The sequence below is a fragment of the Schistocerca serialis genome, chromosome 1, assembly GCF_023864345.2.
Source record: "Schistocerca serialis cubense isolate TAMUIC-IGC-003099 chromosome 1, iqSchSeri2.2, whole genome shotgun sequence".
Lineage (NCBI taxonomy): Eukaryota > Metazoa > Arthropoda > Insecta > Orthoptera > Acrididae > Schistocerca > Schistocerca serialis.
This window is the reverse complement of record NC_064638.1, coordinates 288,686,873-288,702,508: the sequence shown is the minus strand read 5'-3', so window position 1 is coordinate 288,702,508 and position 15,636 is coordinate 288,686,873. Positions and strand designations below refer to the sequence as shown.

The 15,636-nt window shown below is 38.8% G+C and overlaps 1 protein-coding gene across 2 annotated transcripts in view; it reads left to right on the top strand.

Annotated features, from left to right (window-relative positions):
* LOC126468396 (tubulin polyglutamylase TTLL5) overlaps positions 1–15,636 on the top strand; it is a 231,063-nt gene that overhangs the window by 179,199 nt on the left and 36,228 nt on the right. Inside the window, exons 10-12 of one of the 2 annotated variants that reach the window (XM_050096546.1) lie at positions 2,808–3,059; positions 8,506–8,599; positions 14,237–14,399. In XM_050096546.1, the coding sequence (XP_049952503.1) occupies positions 2,808–3,059; positions 8,506–8,599; positions 14,237–14,399 (509 nt within the window). The remainder of the gene's footprint in view (positions 1–2,807; positions 3,060–8,505; positions 8,600–14,236; positions 14,400–15,636) is intronic. The other variant, XM_050096547.1, reaches the window with a different exon arrangement.

The following is a 15,636-nucleotide window of genomic DNA, read 5'->3' as shown; positions in this document are numbered from 1 at the left end:
TATTCAGTACTGCTCCACCACCAAGCATGCTAATGCCAAAGCCAATGCTGATGCACTATCATGGTGACTGATGGAGCCAGATTTGGAGTTCAATTGGCAGGAGGCTCTCAATGTTCGTGTTGGATGACACCCTGCAGTAAACCTTGTCAGATTTTCTGTCAACAGCATGTGAAGTCACAACTACCAAAAATCACCATGGTTGCTGACCTACTTCTCTAGAAATTTTCACTGTCCCACATTGAATTGGCTTGAGTGTGTCACCTAAGGTGCGGATCAGACATGGCGTATGTTTTTCCTCCTATGTGATGAGCTCATGCTTGCTACAGAGGAGCAATGCTGTAGAATCGTTACCCATCGCCCACACTTCACCTTCCTCCCTCCCCCCAGTGTTGGGTCCTTGCATTCTTTATTTGCTGCATGTGTCGCATACTGGGGTATGGGTCACATGAAAACAATGGTGAATTGCCACAGCTACTGGGTGGCGATCGATTATAATCAAACATCTCGTGCACAGGACCAGTCTGTATCATCATCCCTGTTTTCTCCTTGACCAATGCTGTAGCACTCTTGGGACAGGATGCACGTTGATTTCGCTGGTCCATTTTTAGGCAGCATGTGGTTGTTAGTAGTTGATGCTTTGCCAAACTTCCTGTGTGTAGCTAAGCTGTCCTCCATGTTGCTGTTGCCACTTTTCATACATTGTCTGTTATTTTTGCCCTAGGACCCTCATGTCTGGTAACAGTAGGCAGTTTTTGTCATGGGAGTTTGAAGGCTTTTGTGCCTGAAGTTGTATCCAGCATTTGACTACACTCACTTTCATCTGTTTTCTGACTCATAAGTGGAGCAATCCATGCATACGTTCAAGACCCAAATGAAGTAGTCTGTGTCTGACTCTTCCCTCGGTGATGTACTGCAGAGTTTTCTGGTTACAACCAGATGCCAGTGGTCAGTGGATGCAGTCCACTGCAGCATTTGCATGGGCACCAGCTGCAGGGTCTCCTGGATTTGTTGCACCCTGTGTCACATACCATGGAACACTGCAGTGCACTGCATTTTCCTCCCATTTGTGCCCAGTCCTTTGACCAGCAGCAGCAGTGGCTGCTGGGTGTCAAATTGGCAATTGTTTGTTTTTGGATGTCAGTGGGGAGTAGCTGACCAGTCGTGCAAATCAGTTGTGCCTGCATCCTGTTGAGACATCGCTGCTGTGTCCTCCTGGTTAATCGCGTAGCAGTGTCAATCACAACATTGTTTCGAGGACAGGTTTCTATTTGCTGTGGCGCATCTACATGTTTCGACTTCATGTGGACCTTCTGCCATCCTCGAATCGCCTGCATTTGTGGGCCTCTGTGAGATTTGTGCCTCCGCCTGCCGAGATAGAGCCTATGGCTTTCAAAATGCCTCCATCCCCTTCCACCTCCCCCATTCTCCTTCCTGCCCTCCCCACCAGTCATCGATGGAGGTGGTCTTGTCCCCACTACTTCTCCAAAAATAAATTGTCTAACATTACTGATAGTCCTTTTGCTATCTTCTAAAAAATTTATATCTGGTACTGAGCAAAGAAAAAATGCTCCTAAAATTATCAGTGTATTCCCAGTCTTCTTTATTAAATGTGGGAGTTACAGTGGCTGGTTTCCAGCTGTTCGGAATTTTTTTCTTCGTCCAGCATTTGTTGTTGAATAGAAGGAATATAGCTTTCATAAGGGTAGATGTATGCTTGATAAATTCAGTGTTTGTCACTTTCTGGTGTCTTTCTGTTTTCACTTTTTTAGCACACCCCCTAATTCTGTCACTTCTGTTCTGTCTCAATTTACTTTGTCCTTCTTGTCAGGTGTTGAAACTTGTTATTTTACATTTCACTATGATTAACTGTCTGCTGTCCTAAGCTTCTTATAAAAATCTAATCATTGCAACCTATTACTTTGATGTTCATATTATCTTTTCAGTCTGATTGAAGTATTTACAGTAATTTATTTAAAAATTCTTGTATCACATGAACATAATTTTCTACTTCTGAAATTCTCTCCTAGCTCTCTTGTTCAATTGACCTGCACAGCTGCTTCACTTCTGTTGCTTGTCTCTTGTACCAATCTTTGCTTTTTTACTTCTATATCCAGTAGCTTCCGAGGCAACTTTTCCTTTTATAATTTGACGTTCCGTGGTTCTTGTTAAAAATGTGTACTTTATATTTTTAAGTAGTCCTCATATAATTTTCTAGTTGAGGTTTATTTGAGCAGGTATTTTCACCCTTCTGACTGTAATGATTATTATTTTGATTAACAGAGCTGGGCAATGAAATCACATAATCACTTTTTCTTTGGCACATTTCAGTGCACATAATGAACTGTGGACATGGCTACATGGTTAACATTTTTATACTACTGCAGTACCGCAGACACACATTATTTCACCACAACAATAGGACAGTTTACCTATACTAATTTCACAGTTACCTCTCCTACTTTTTCTTTACCACTTACTATGGTAAATAGGGTGTCAGATTTGTTGCTACATTTAGTATCCTGAAACCAACACCAAATTTATGTTTAGAGGTGTAGAAATTTAGATGTTTTCCCCCATCCCTAAATTCAGGTGTGTGTGTGTGTGTGTGTGTGTGTGTGTGTGTGTGTGTGTTCATAACTTGCATAATCTTGGGCGATGATTGGAATAAAACTTGAGCAAATATTTCCTGTTATTTGGAAATGGTGTTATCTGGTTGATGTTTCTCATCAATAATATGAAATGTGACGCAAACTTTTCTCATCAGTGATATGAAATGTGATGCAAACTTTTGTTTGTTCCACATATAGATCCTGTGACTGGTATAACTTGCCACAGTGGCACTACTTCAATGGGGCACCCTTGCTCAACAACTGGATTAATTCAGCACAACTATAACTTGACATTGCATCAGCAGTTATTTCCTGGGGAGATTAAGAAAGTTCAGCAACAACCACGTTCAGTACCAAAACTTCCTGAGCGATTGGCACGTTATGAACGAGCACTAGCTCAAGGACATTGTACAGTTCTTGAAGAGAAGAATCAGTCATCACAGAAGACTGGTAAGGCACCAGTTCTAAGTTTGGTAGTTACTTGATAAGATTAATTTCATTTAACATTTGCAAGCCTGCAGTTGTGAGTATTTGTGTTTTCCATGGAAAGTGTTTTGTAAGTAATGCAGACTTTCCGTGGTTGGATAAATGTAAAATTTTGTGCTGATTTTGTATTTAGTTTGAATATATATTGTTGTATTTTCAAAAGGCTTGATCTTTATATCACTTATGACATAAATCTGAAAGCTGCTGACATTAATAAATGAAAAATTACTGGTTTGTAGATGAATGGTATTATAGTAAACTCAGTTACAACCATCTTTATAAAAATTTAGAACAATATGGATAGATTGCTACTCACCATGTACAGGAGGCAGATATGTGCAATGAAAGAGAGTGCTAGATATTTTCAGCTATTTGACTAAATCCTTCATTAGATGTAGGAAACTCAAGTAATCACAGCTTACATACACATGGCCACTGCCATCTTTGGGCATTAAGACGTGACTGGAACTGCATTCGAATGTAAGCACCAATCTTCTTCTTCTTCTTCTCTCTCTCTCTCTCTCTCTCTCTCTCTCTCTCTCTCTCTCTCTCACTCACTCACTCACTCACTCACTGCAGCAGTCGGTGTCCATCCCTTTTCTCAATTTTCCTGTGTTTCCATACCACCTTCTGAATCACATATGTTCTCCATCTGCTTACAATACATTTTGTAAAGCTCTGACTTCTGAGTGATCGTGTATCAATGGCCTCGTCTTTGCATGACACATGGCTGTGTACCTAGCAAACTGTATGTTCAGTGTCAGTATAATTATTCCTGGACCTTCAAATTGCCCACTAATTCCCATCACTTTCAAGTATTTTTGTGTTCCTTCCTGTGTACCACACTTAATTTCTTGTGCGCCTTGCACCTATGTACAGAACAGCCCCCCCCCCCCCCTCCCGTGCCCCCCCTCCCAAACCTCATCCAGAACCTCATCCCGTATTCAAGCATACAACTTACTGATCTCACCTAATAAAATGACATCTGCTGCTGCGCCCCCCCCCTCCCCTCCCCCCGTATTCATCCACCTCACTCTATTATTGGTTTTTATGTATTTTTCTTTGTATTTTCACTTTTGTGATCTTGTTTGGTTTTCACATCAATTTTATCTTGTGTTCATTTTCACAATAGGCTTTACATTGTCTATTACATCTTGGTTGTGTTTTTTGTGATATTCTCACGTAATTTTATAAAGTTTAACATGTTCCTTGTCATCCACTGTACATCCTTGTTGCTTTCCTCTGCTCCAATATAGTAGAAGTTTATCTATCCCTATCCACACACCAGTGTCGCATACTGTTCCTGCACTATTGCCTAGCTCATGAGTTCTCCCCAAATAGCTTGTACACCTATTTGTGGATATTGTCAAGACCGGAAATGAGTGTGGGCTTGTAATTGATATAGGGTACTTGACTTCAGAAAAAGAAGTTGTATTATTATATTAGCTCATGGGGATTACTTGGTGAGGATATCCAGGCAGAGAAAAGGTAGCTCCAGTAGCCCCAGGACCATCTCAGTAGAGAACAGATATGCAAAAGTAAAGATATTAAGTCATTTAGTGCCTGGCAGCGGCTTGGAATAGAAGAGAGTAAAGTGTTTTGGCCATAGCTCTGAGAGCCCCCAGTCAGGTGATCCTGCAGTGTGATTTGATTGGCAGGGCAGCTTTGCTGACTGTGCTATGGCCTATTCCATTGCAAACTGGTCAATCATTGTCACATCAATCGAAAAATGATTGTTGTAAAAGGCAGCACCCTTGCAAAATTTAAATAATAATCTTTATCGTGTTAGGGACCTGAGGCACCTTGTACAGGCTTGCCACCAAATTATGCATCACTGGCTGCAGCCTCTCTTTCCACTGTGTGTTCCAATTCTGTCAGTCTGTAGATCTCACCAAAGTAGTCTTGCAAAACCATATAAATCAGGCACAAACATCCGTGCACTACCTAACCTCACTGCACAACCTCTGTTCCATCTATAAAACCCTCCTGCTCTGCAGTCCAAATTACGGCATCCCGTCTCCCAGATTGAAACCCTTCCCCTTCAGAAACTATAGCAGCATGTACAATGCCGTCACAAAAAAAACTATCCAATCTATTCATCTCCTACTCCAAGCTTGAACTATCAATATCCTCCACCATAATAAGAGCTTTCATAAAAATCTCCCCCCACGTCCCTCACAGCCACAAAGCCTTGCCTGGCAGACACATACTACATTCAGTGCACTCCCAGAAACTCCCTCCCACTACCTTACAGAACCAAGAGCTGAAATAGACCCACAACACAGTTGTGAACCAGTCCTCCAAAAGCCTTAGTCCCACAGAAGTGTCAGTCCTTTCTGAATGCCTCAACTTTGCCCCATTCCCAGATTCAGTCATGCTCTCCTTCTCATGGTCCTTACAGTGGAAACGCTTTCTTGCCACTAGCCCTACCAAGCAGACTCAATCCAGTAAGGCGTCTGTTTCCAAGACAAATGAAATGGTTTTTTAAAGCTTGATTACTAGAACGGTCCAAAGTTAATCTAGTTTGATGTTTGTTTTATCTCTATGTATTATCAATGGCAGTAAGATGTGAGGAATAACCAGTACTTCAGCAGTGACTTGCCTGCCTCACTGCTGTGCACTGTCTGCTACCACCATCCAGTAGTGTTACTCATTTGCTGCTGGAGTAGTAGTTATCCTTCCTGTTTGTGTCCATGTTAATACGTATCAATAAAACAAATATTTCGCTAGATTAACCTGAGACTCTTCTATGCAATAGGAATGTAAAATTCCGCTTGAAAAATTATTTTGTTTGTAACGGGAACAAACAGTCATCTTCCATTGACCATGGGCACTGAATTAACCTTGTGATCAGCAGTATTTGTTTGTACCAAATCCATACACTCTTTGCAAAAATGAAATTCAAAATATTTGCTGCAGTGCCAGAGAGAATTTGCCTGACAACTATTTAGAGAGAGAGACCCGGTATAAGAGACAAATAATTTCTTCTATTGATGTTACACAGTTGCTGTTGCTCTACAGATATAGTGCCTCCTTCCTCTAAACTAATATGCCCAATAACGATGGCCTTGATGCTATTTAATTCTATCTTTCTCAATGGCCAACTAACTCCAAACCTAAAACATCCTTCCTGGCCACCATAACAACCTACAATTACCTCTCCAGTGAAGGCAGTGGGCACCTGGATGGTAACATCCTATGTCAATCTATTCCTGGGTCATATACAGGGTGTATACGACATGGGACAACCGGGAGATCCGGGAAAAACCTGGGAATTTTTTCATCCAGGAGAAAACCGGGAAAAACACGGGAATTTTTTTAGAATTCCAGGATTTTTTTGTTTTAGTTTTCAGTTAAATTGTTGTCATTTTGACTGGTAAAAAATTATATTCAAACAAAGGATATTACTGTATCCCGCTACTGCAGAATAATACTGCAGCAATAAAACATGAACGAGAGAAAAAAAAACTAAAATAAAACTTAAGTTGCAAAGGAAATGTGCCATGTACAACAACAAAACACAGGGCTCATACAAGCATCTGCCAGCAGCAAAATGTGTCAGAGGCTTTAGGAAGACTATGCAGTGCTTCATAACAACGAATTGCCTCCGATTAGCGTGACGTCGCAACTGTTTACATTAGATTCATGTGAGCAGTTGCATGCAGGCCCATGCGCAGTTGCGTCGCGCGCGTGTGCGTGTGCGTGTGCGTGTGCGTGTGCGTGCGCGTAGTACCTTCTCCCGCTTCTGGCTACTAAAGTGAGTGTGAGTGTGAGTGTGAGTGTGAGTGTGAGTGTGAGTGTGAGTGTGAGTGTGTGTGTGTGTTAGCTATATAAGCAGTAGTAGCAAGATGCTATTAGGAAAATTTTACTGTCGCATGCAAGCTGCCATATTCACTAGGAGTGAATTGGGGTATCTGCCCCGGGTGGCAATTTCAGTTAAGCATTAATTGCCTTGCAGAACAATGAAGTTAGTTTTGTCTGTTCGCTAAAGAAAAGTGGTTTTTATTAATTTTTTCTGCTGAGGCATTCAATTTATTCGTAACGAAATGCTTAATTCCACACTATTGGCTAGTTTCAACTGTTCTCTGCATTTCAAAAGAGCATGTTTTCGTCTTCTTGCAAGTATGGCATTATGCATAATAAAGAACCAAAAATGAAATAATACAGTACTGGTATTAAAAGAAAATTTACAACCGAATCAGGACATGCGAATGTGCACTTTAAACCGAATTATGCACGTTATTATAGTTCACAAAACTTCGATGCTCTTGGAATATCCTCCGATTTCTTGTTTCTTTTATGATGTAACGTAAGATCTTTTAATGTTTTACACGTACGAGCATACGGGCTTCTTGTGTCATCGTAGCTGTGCAAGCGGTGTGACGCCTGTAATTGGCGCTCTCTGGCAACTGCTGAAATGAACCTCTTTCTAACAGGTCGCTGGAAAGTATTGCGAATGATTGACTGAAAAGCGTTACTTTCAAAGTAAATTTCCTTTTACCCGAGATGAACTATGTGTGATGAATTTCTTTAATCACAGAGCGTTTGACTCTGATTTAAAAATCAACTCTTTGAGGATGACCATTTAGAAAAATTTCGAGCCCAAAAGATCATACATTTATGTCGTTATTAAAAATTTTACTGGCACATTTGTGTGATGTATCTTAAAGTGTAACACGTGCAAAGAAGATCAACGTTATACGTGAAAGTTAAGCTTCTCTTGCATCTTATTAATCGTTGATACCAGTATTGTATGTGAAAGCTTTTCTTTTCATGTAGCAACACTATGTATATTAATTTAAACCATTAACTTTTCCCGTTTGTGTGTACGCGCTACTTAACAATGATGATGCTATTGGCTGACGACATGACATGCCCTTTGCTTCGAATATCCGCTGTATCGGCTGGCGAGATCACGTGACATGAACTACGACTGGCTTACAAAAGTGCGTTACAATCTCTATAAATTGATAAGTTTTACAGTTCCGAGGTAAAGTATACTGTCACTTAACACGGAAAAAGTGTATTTTCACCCGGGAGAAAGTGTATTTTTAACCAAGGAATCAGGGAATTTTTTTTCCTTGTCCACGTATACACCCTGCATATAGGAGAATCCTTCCTAAACACCCAGAATCCCAAACTGAACTGAAGGTGAAGCACCTACTTGGCACTGTCCTGAGCTACCCAAGTCAAGTGTATAACAGATTCTGTTACCTTGCTTGACAGAATCCATGTAGATGCTATAGCAATATATCTTCGCAGGGTAAGATATCTTGTCACATACAGTTTTTTTCATTTTCATCTTTTGAGATAAGAAAAAGGCTGTTCTGGTATCTTACTGATTTGTATACTGTTGTCAGTTTACTTAAAACTGAATAAATTTTAGTAATTTCATAAATTTTCTTTCCAGAGGAAGGAACTAACAAACTGAATCCAAACAGATACGATGTTAATTCATTGCGCCAAGAAATCCTGCACTGCTTTGAGAAAGGCAACAGGCTCAGGTAAGTGAAATAAGGCCACACCATTTTGCTGCAGCGTTTCTTCATTTCTGATGATTCTTTTTCAGTTCAGTAACATTACATCCAACCAATCAAGTAACAGTCCTTATGTATTAGAATTTTCTGTTTTCTATTTATTTTCAACAAACTGATTTGCTAATGACTAACATGCTTAAATAGTGGGATGAAATTGGTGATAACATACAAAATGAGACATAATTTGTGAGGCAACCAAAAAGAGTGGACTGTGTTAGTGAACTTTTGAAATAAAATATTACCAAGAGTGAGGCTATAGTAAGTTTTATCAGAGATGTGAAGGTTAAAATACTGCACATTTCTTGATTAAAGTTATTCATGTCTTGATGAGGAGATGAAAATAATCCTTTGCCACCTGTGGAGTGTGAGTTCCCTGTTTGCCAGAGGCAGGTGCAGCTCGTGGTTTCCATACTGAGGAAGACATGAGTGTGTACTGATTCGAACTAACTTAGACCTTGGTGTAGAGTACTCTGTTACTGCAACCAAGATTTCAGGGTGGGTGGGGGTGGGGGGCAATATCAGACTCTAGCCACAACTTTACAGACTGTATCTCCTTTCCGTTTCATAATCAACCACTAAATATCGACAAAAACTAAATCCACAGTAATATCTATTGGTAGTACATTTATCTAAGTCACATTTCCCGATGCTTCTAGAGAAAGGTATTTAATGGAGTGTGCTTTTCCTTTGATGCGTGCATAATGTTTTTTGTGTTTTCAGATACAGACTTGAGACCTTCAATGTTTTCTGTACATTCATCTGCAGTATTTGAGTTAGAGATGAAACAGTGATGTTGCCGTAACATCATGAGTGTTGTGCTTGGCTGACAGAAGCAATCTGAGCAGCCACAAAGTTGATTTGTTTCCAAAGCTAGCATACTGTATTCATTGTTCTTCATATTTATACTTGGGTTTTACAAAATGATATAGTTTAAACAAAAAATGGCATTTTCAGTGTGGTTTGTTGTGCCAAAGTGTTGGGAAATGGGACGTCAGTGGATACAAATGTTACCATCCATTTTTAAATACTTCATTTAATAGGCTAGATCTTTACGTACGACAAATTAATTTCTTCTTATCACCTATCAAGGTATGTTTTGCTTACTTTTAATCATTTGTTTATAGGTGAAATTAGCTCTTCTCCCCTTCTGTGCTGTAGAATGGTCTATGACAATTTCATTAAAATTATAATGATTCGGTAGATCATTTTCCAGATTTTTGCTAACAAACTGTACACTGAATTCATGTTCTGGTGTTTTCAGACTTGCAGTTTGCTGCAGCTGTTCGCAAGAATATAAAACTCTCTAGAACTTGAGACACAATACACACACAAAAAGCAACTTGCTAATAGCAGTAACTGGACATTTTTTTGCATGCAAATTTCCTCTATTGATTTCTGAAAGTCCCAGTTGGTGGTGATATCTAATGTTAGTATATTTTAATATTCTCTAGTGAGACATTTACAAACTTTGTTCCTACAGTGAATGTAACTGCCAGTAACTTAAACATAAAACTGTCTATAACAGTATTAAAACTTGAATACTAAATGTTGATTAATGACACATCAAAGCATAATGCAGACAGGGGTTCAATGCCAAAGTTCAGCCACTGTTTTCATTCCATTCTTTATGTAAGCAGTGGGAAATGAAAATTGTGTGGAAGTTGATAGGACACATTTAGGCTCCACTAGATGAGCCTTGCGGGGGCTCATAAGAGCAGAAGCCACACCCAAGTCTCTAGTATATAGAACTAATGGGCATTTCAGGGTACAGCTTTAAGGGTAGCTCCTACCTGGTTGAAAAACATCAGTTGATACAAACAGTTCCAAAAAATGTGGACTCTAATTATTTATATGGAAAACATTTGAAATGCATCTAATAATTTAAATTCTGTAATACATTGTTGAGAAATATACTTGAGTGTGACGCCACCACAGAGCCTGAAACTACAAGCCACACAGGGAAAGAAGGTTCATTGAATCATTTAGAGACTAGTTTTCAACCATTCCACTCCTGAACAGCACATGGGACTACACTTAAATCTTCACATGCGAAAGCTGACATTTCTGATTTTATTATGATGGTCATTGCTCCCTATATAGATGGGTTTCAACAAAATGGTTTGGCAGTCTGAGGAGATAGTTGATGATGGAAATTTCTTAAAAAGATCTCATCACAACAAAAAACGTGTTTGTTTTAATGATTGCCACCCCAACTTGATTATCATATCCATGACATTTTCTTCCCTATTTCATGGTAATAGGAATCAAGCTGACTTTATTTTAACATTTTGAGTGTTTTTCATAAAGGTGAAAAACCTATAGCATGCAGCAATGCTCCAGAGGAGAATGGGCTGTCATAGTGAAGGTAGTCTCTTCAATAGATACGTTGCATCTTCTAAGTGGTCTGCCAGTAAAACAGTGTCTTCAGTATGCCTTGCCCCCACAACATACTTCATGATGGTTCCATTTTAAGTTGTTGTTAATTTTAATGTCAAGGTGTTATTAATGAATTTTTAAATGTTGTGTGCTTTATCATGTAACCCAAATTTAATGAAATTGCCACTTTTTGCTCCATACAGATAGTCTTCCTAAATCATTATGAAATACACTTTGCTCTCCTGTTGACTTCACCAGAAAGTAAATGACAGCATCATATGCAAACATTGTAAGAAGTCTGGTGAGTTTGTCTCGTAAATCAATCATATATGTGTGGTTGTAATTAAACTTCTGCTACTTGAGAAGTCTCCCATGCAAAACAAGTGATTGTAGGATAATGAAACTTTATGGAAACATTTGTAAAGACATGCAGAAGAGAAATAATGAATAAATGATTGAAAAAAACTCATTTCAATTTCCACACAAGAGGGTAAGATTTCGTAATTGCACACCATGTTTATGTTCCAGGTTACAAATACTGGTCAGTGCTACAACCACCTACATCCGCAATGGTCTGAAGTCACACCAGAGATAACATTTCAAAATTGTTCACAGCATCTTTCAAATGGTGGACCAGGGAATGTTCCGCTTTCATGGCATAGCTTGTGCACTGCTAGAAGATCGCATGTTGTGTGCATCATTCTCAGCCATGGCCACAGTTCGGCCTCTCCCAGGAGCAAGCCCCAAATTGCGAATTAATTCCAACATGAGATTTGTGTTCTTCAACCCCAGGGTGGAAAGAGGACATTCCTCAATTCCTTTAATGCATTGATACTTGTGAAGAGAATCAGCTCTATTGCTGCTATTTTGATAAAACAGCTCTACAGGTAAAGCGCTGCTCACCTTGTCCAGACTCATGTTGACAATCTGGAGTTGAAAGCACAGTGATGCTTGTGTTTCAACCATATGTCGCACTGCACCAGCACCGGTGCCTAAAAGCAAATCATGACACTACCTTTTCTAACAGTGCGTATCCTACAGTGCACACTCTGAACATCATTCCTATAAAGTTGTGTACCTGTATGGTAAATAGTCTTCTGTCTACATTGGCTCAAGTAGTGAAAGAATAAGAACAGCAGAGGGGCCTGTTACACTTACTTGGGTAACCCCAGATATCACTTCACAGTACTAGACAGAAAGTCATCTAGTAAAACTGTGACTTTTGACAGGAAATTGTGACTACATTCACACAGTCAAGCATTACCCAAAAAACATGCAGTTTCATTATAAGCTGCTTGGGAGAAACAGAGTCAAAAGCCTTCTTGAAATCTAGAAATACGAATCAACTTGAGGCCCCCTGTTGATAGCAATCATTACTACTTGTGAATAAAGAGCCAGTTGTTTCACAAGATCAATATTTTCTGAATCTGTGTTTGTTATGCATCAGTAGACAGTGTTCCTCAAGGTATGTCATAATGTTGGAACACAGTATATGTTCAAAAATCATGATACAAATTGATTTCAATAATATAGGTCTGTAACACAGTGGATTTCTTGTATTTTCTTTCTAGCATATTGTTGTGACCTGTGCAACTTCTCCATTTGTCAGTATTGATTCTTCATGGAGCAAGCAGTCCTATACGACTGCCAAAAATTGAGTACTTTATTAGCTTACACCAAAAGGAACCTAACTGGTATACAATCTGGACCAAAAGACATGTCTTCATTATGTTACTTAATTTGGCTGCTACATCAACGTTACCTGCTTTCAAATTACTCATGTTGTCAGCTATTTCCAATTAGAACTCTATCTTATCTGGTAAAGGACTTCCAGTAGATTGTGTTTGATAACACCGCCTTAGTGCCACTGTCATCAGTAACATTTCCATCCCTATTCAGCAATGAGAGATTTGATTGTGTCTTGCTAATAGTATACTTTACATATGACAAGAAGGTCTTTGGATTTCTTGCTAGATTTAAAGACCGAGTTATGTTGTGGAAACTGCTAAAAGCATTTTGCACTGGAATCTGCACCAAGTTTTGAACATCTGAGAAGAGTTGTGTACCTTGGTGAGATCCGAGACCTGTTCTGTCTCTTAATAATTTATCTGTGGTGAGGCACTGTTGCCATCAGTACTATTTGTTTGAATCTAAACCACATTTGGTCGGCACTTATACAGTTAACATGGAAAGAATGGAAACTGTCTCCTAGGAAGGGATTAAGAGAATGTTTTTACCTGCATTTTTAAACAATCATATTGCATTTATTTTTGGTGGTGGCTATTATGGTATTCAGTCTCACTGTGATGACATTACTGTCTCTAATTCCTGTACCAGTTATGATGCTGTCTATTTGCTCAGGATTGTTTGCCACTAACGCCATGTAGCAAGGACTTCGAGCTCACAAGACCACCAATTAATAAATAGGTGAAGGGAAATAAACATACTTTCTCAAAAAACATTTTGTTTAAACACCATGTAGCTGGTTGTACATCTTCTTTGTAATCATATAATTGTCTTAATTAAATTATGAGGCTCACCCTTAGTAAGACTAATACAGAAACTAAACTAATTACACTATAGAATATTGCTACAAGTATATGAATCAAACTTTGATCTATTAAGAGTATTTTCAGCTGAAGAGTAAATTAGAAACAATTGAAAATTAAAGATCTGAGAGCTCTGAAAATATAAAGAACAAGAAATTAAGTTCCTATCATTTCTACACTGGTAACTTGTATTTGATAAGATTCATCAGGTGTTTCAAAAAACTAATCTGAAAATAGGTTTTCACACAGGCATGACAACACTTTCCTTTCTTGTGTTTGTTAAATATGAGTGCTAAAAATTTATTCTACCCCTAAGATTAGAACTAGATACCTTCAGGTCAAACACAGTCACATTATTATGTGTTAGTGACCTTAACTTCGGGGATGGGTTTTAATGAACCAAATGTTTGAAGTATAATATTCATGTGGTGAATCATGTGATGACTGTTTTGTATCAGAATGCAAATATTCATCTTGTGATAATATAGAGTGATTGTTTTTAATAAACTAAATTATTTTAAAAGGGGTTTCATGCTGACGTGATCCATAGCCAGCATTGAATTCAGTACCATTTACAAAGTATTATAATACATTAAAGTAATTCAATCAGTTACATTCAATAGACTGTCATACAAGATTACTGTGTTAGTTAATAATGGTTTACTGTATGATTTCATAGCCAGAATCAAGCACGCAGGATCTTCTGCCAGTACTTGCAATGTATATTACGTCGCCTTGCCAACAAAGAAGGTTTTGATACAGATGATGATAACAACAGTGAGCTTATATTGCGATTCTTACAAAGGGCTTCAAGTAATCTGCGTACACCATATTTTGTTCAGGTATTTGAGACAAATATTTGTCTTTCTTAATGTATCTTACTTTATTGCTTCATTCTGTGCTGCTTCAATATGAATTAAATAGTAACTAGGTTTTACAGGTAAGTCAGTGTTGCTGCCACCTGTGATAAAAACAGTATGGTGTTGTCTCCTGGGAAAGGAAAGAGAGAAATTATGTGTAACCTCTGTTCACATACAAGTAGACACACATTTTGTTGTGATGTTTCATGTCAAAGAAAATAACTTTTTGTATATTATGTAAAATATATTCCTCTTTTTACCTGTGTGATGGTGCACTTTGAACAGTGATACTATGAAGTATTGCATTGTGAACATCTGCCATAGTTCTTAAAATTTAATTTCTGTGATCCAGTCATATTAGTTGTTGTTCAATTGTGCCCTAACCAGGCTACACACTTTGCATTTCATGGCAAAAGCAAATTCGATGTAAACGTCCACCACTCCCAAATTATTGTTTCATTGTAAATGTGAGGGGAAAAAGTAAGTAATTTTTTCTTTTGTTTAGTTTTACATGTCATTTTACAAATTTGCAAACTGTTATTTCATAAATATGAACTGCAGTATGTGATGTTAGATATTTAATGTAAGAAAGTGTTAATTGATGCACTGAGAGCCAAAACATTATAATCACCTGCTTGATATCGTGTTTGTCTAAATTTTGAATGAAGTACGCAGCGATCCTGGGTGGCATGGATTTGACAAGTTCTCGGTTGGTTCCTGGAGGTATGTGGCAGCAAGTTCCTTTGAACAGATCATGCAAGTCCCATAAATTACAGACTGGAGGTATGTGGATGTGGAGTCGTACCTGAAAGTGTCCCAGATATTTACTGTCAGGCTCAGATCAGGTGAATTTGCTGGCCAAGACATCAACACAAGTTAACTATCATGCTCCTCAAATCATGGTAGTGTAAGTCTGGCCGTCTGGCATGCATAGTTACTCTGCAGGAAGATGTTACCACCATCAGGTAATACAATGCACATGACTGGATGCATCTAGTCCACAATAATGTCCAGAACTGTAATGGCACCTTCGATTACTATCACGGGTACCGAGGAAGCCCAGGTGGATGTCCTCCATAGCATAAAACAGTCCCTTCCACCAGCCCCCACCTCCCCCCTCCCCCCCTCCCACCAGCCAGCTTTCTTGATGCTGTGCATCTTTCAAGCAACCGTTTTACTAAAGGATGGCATATCCAGATATGAATATCGAGCAGATGTA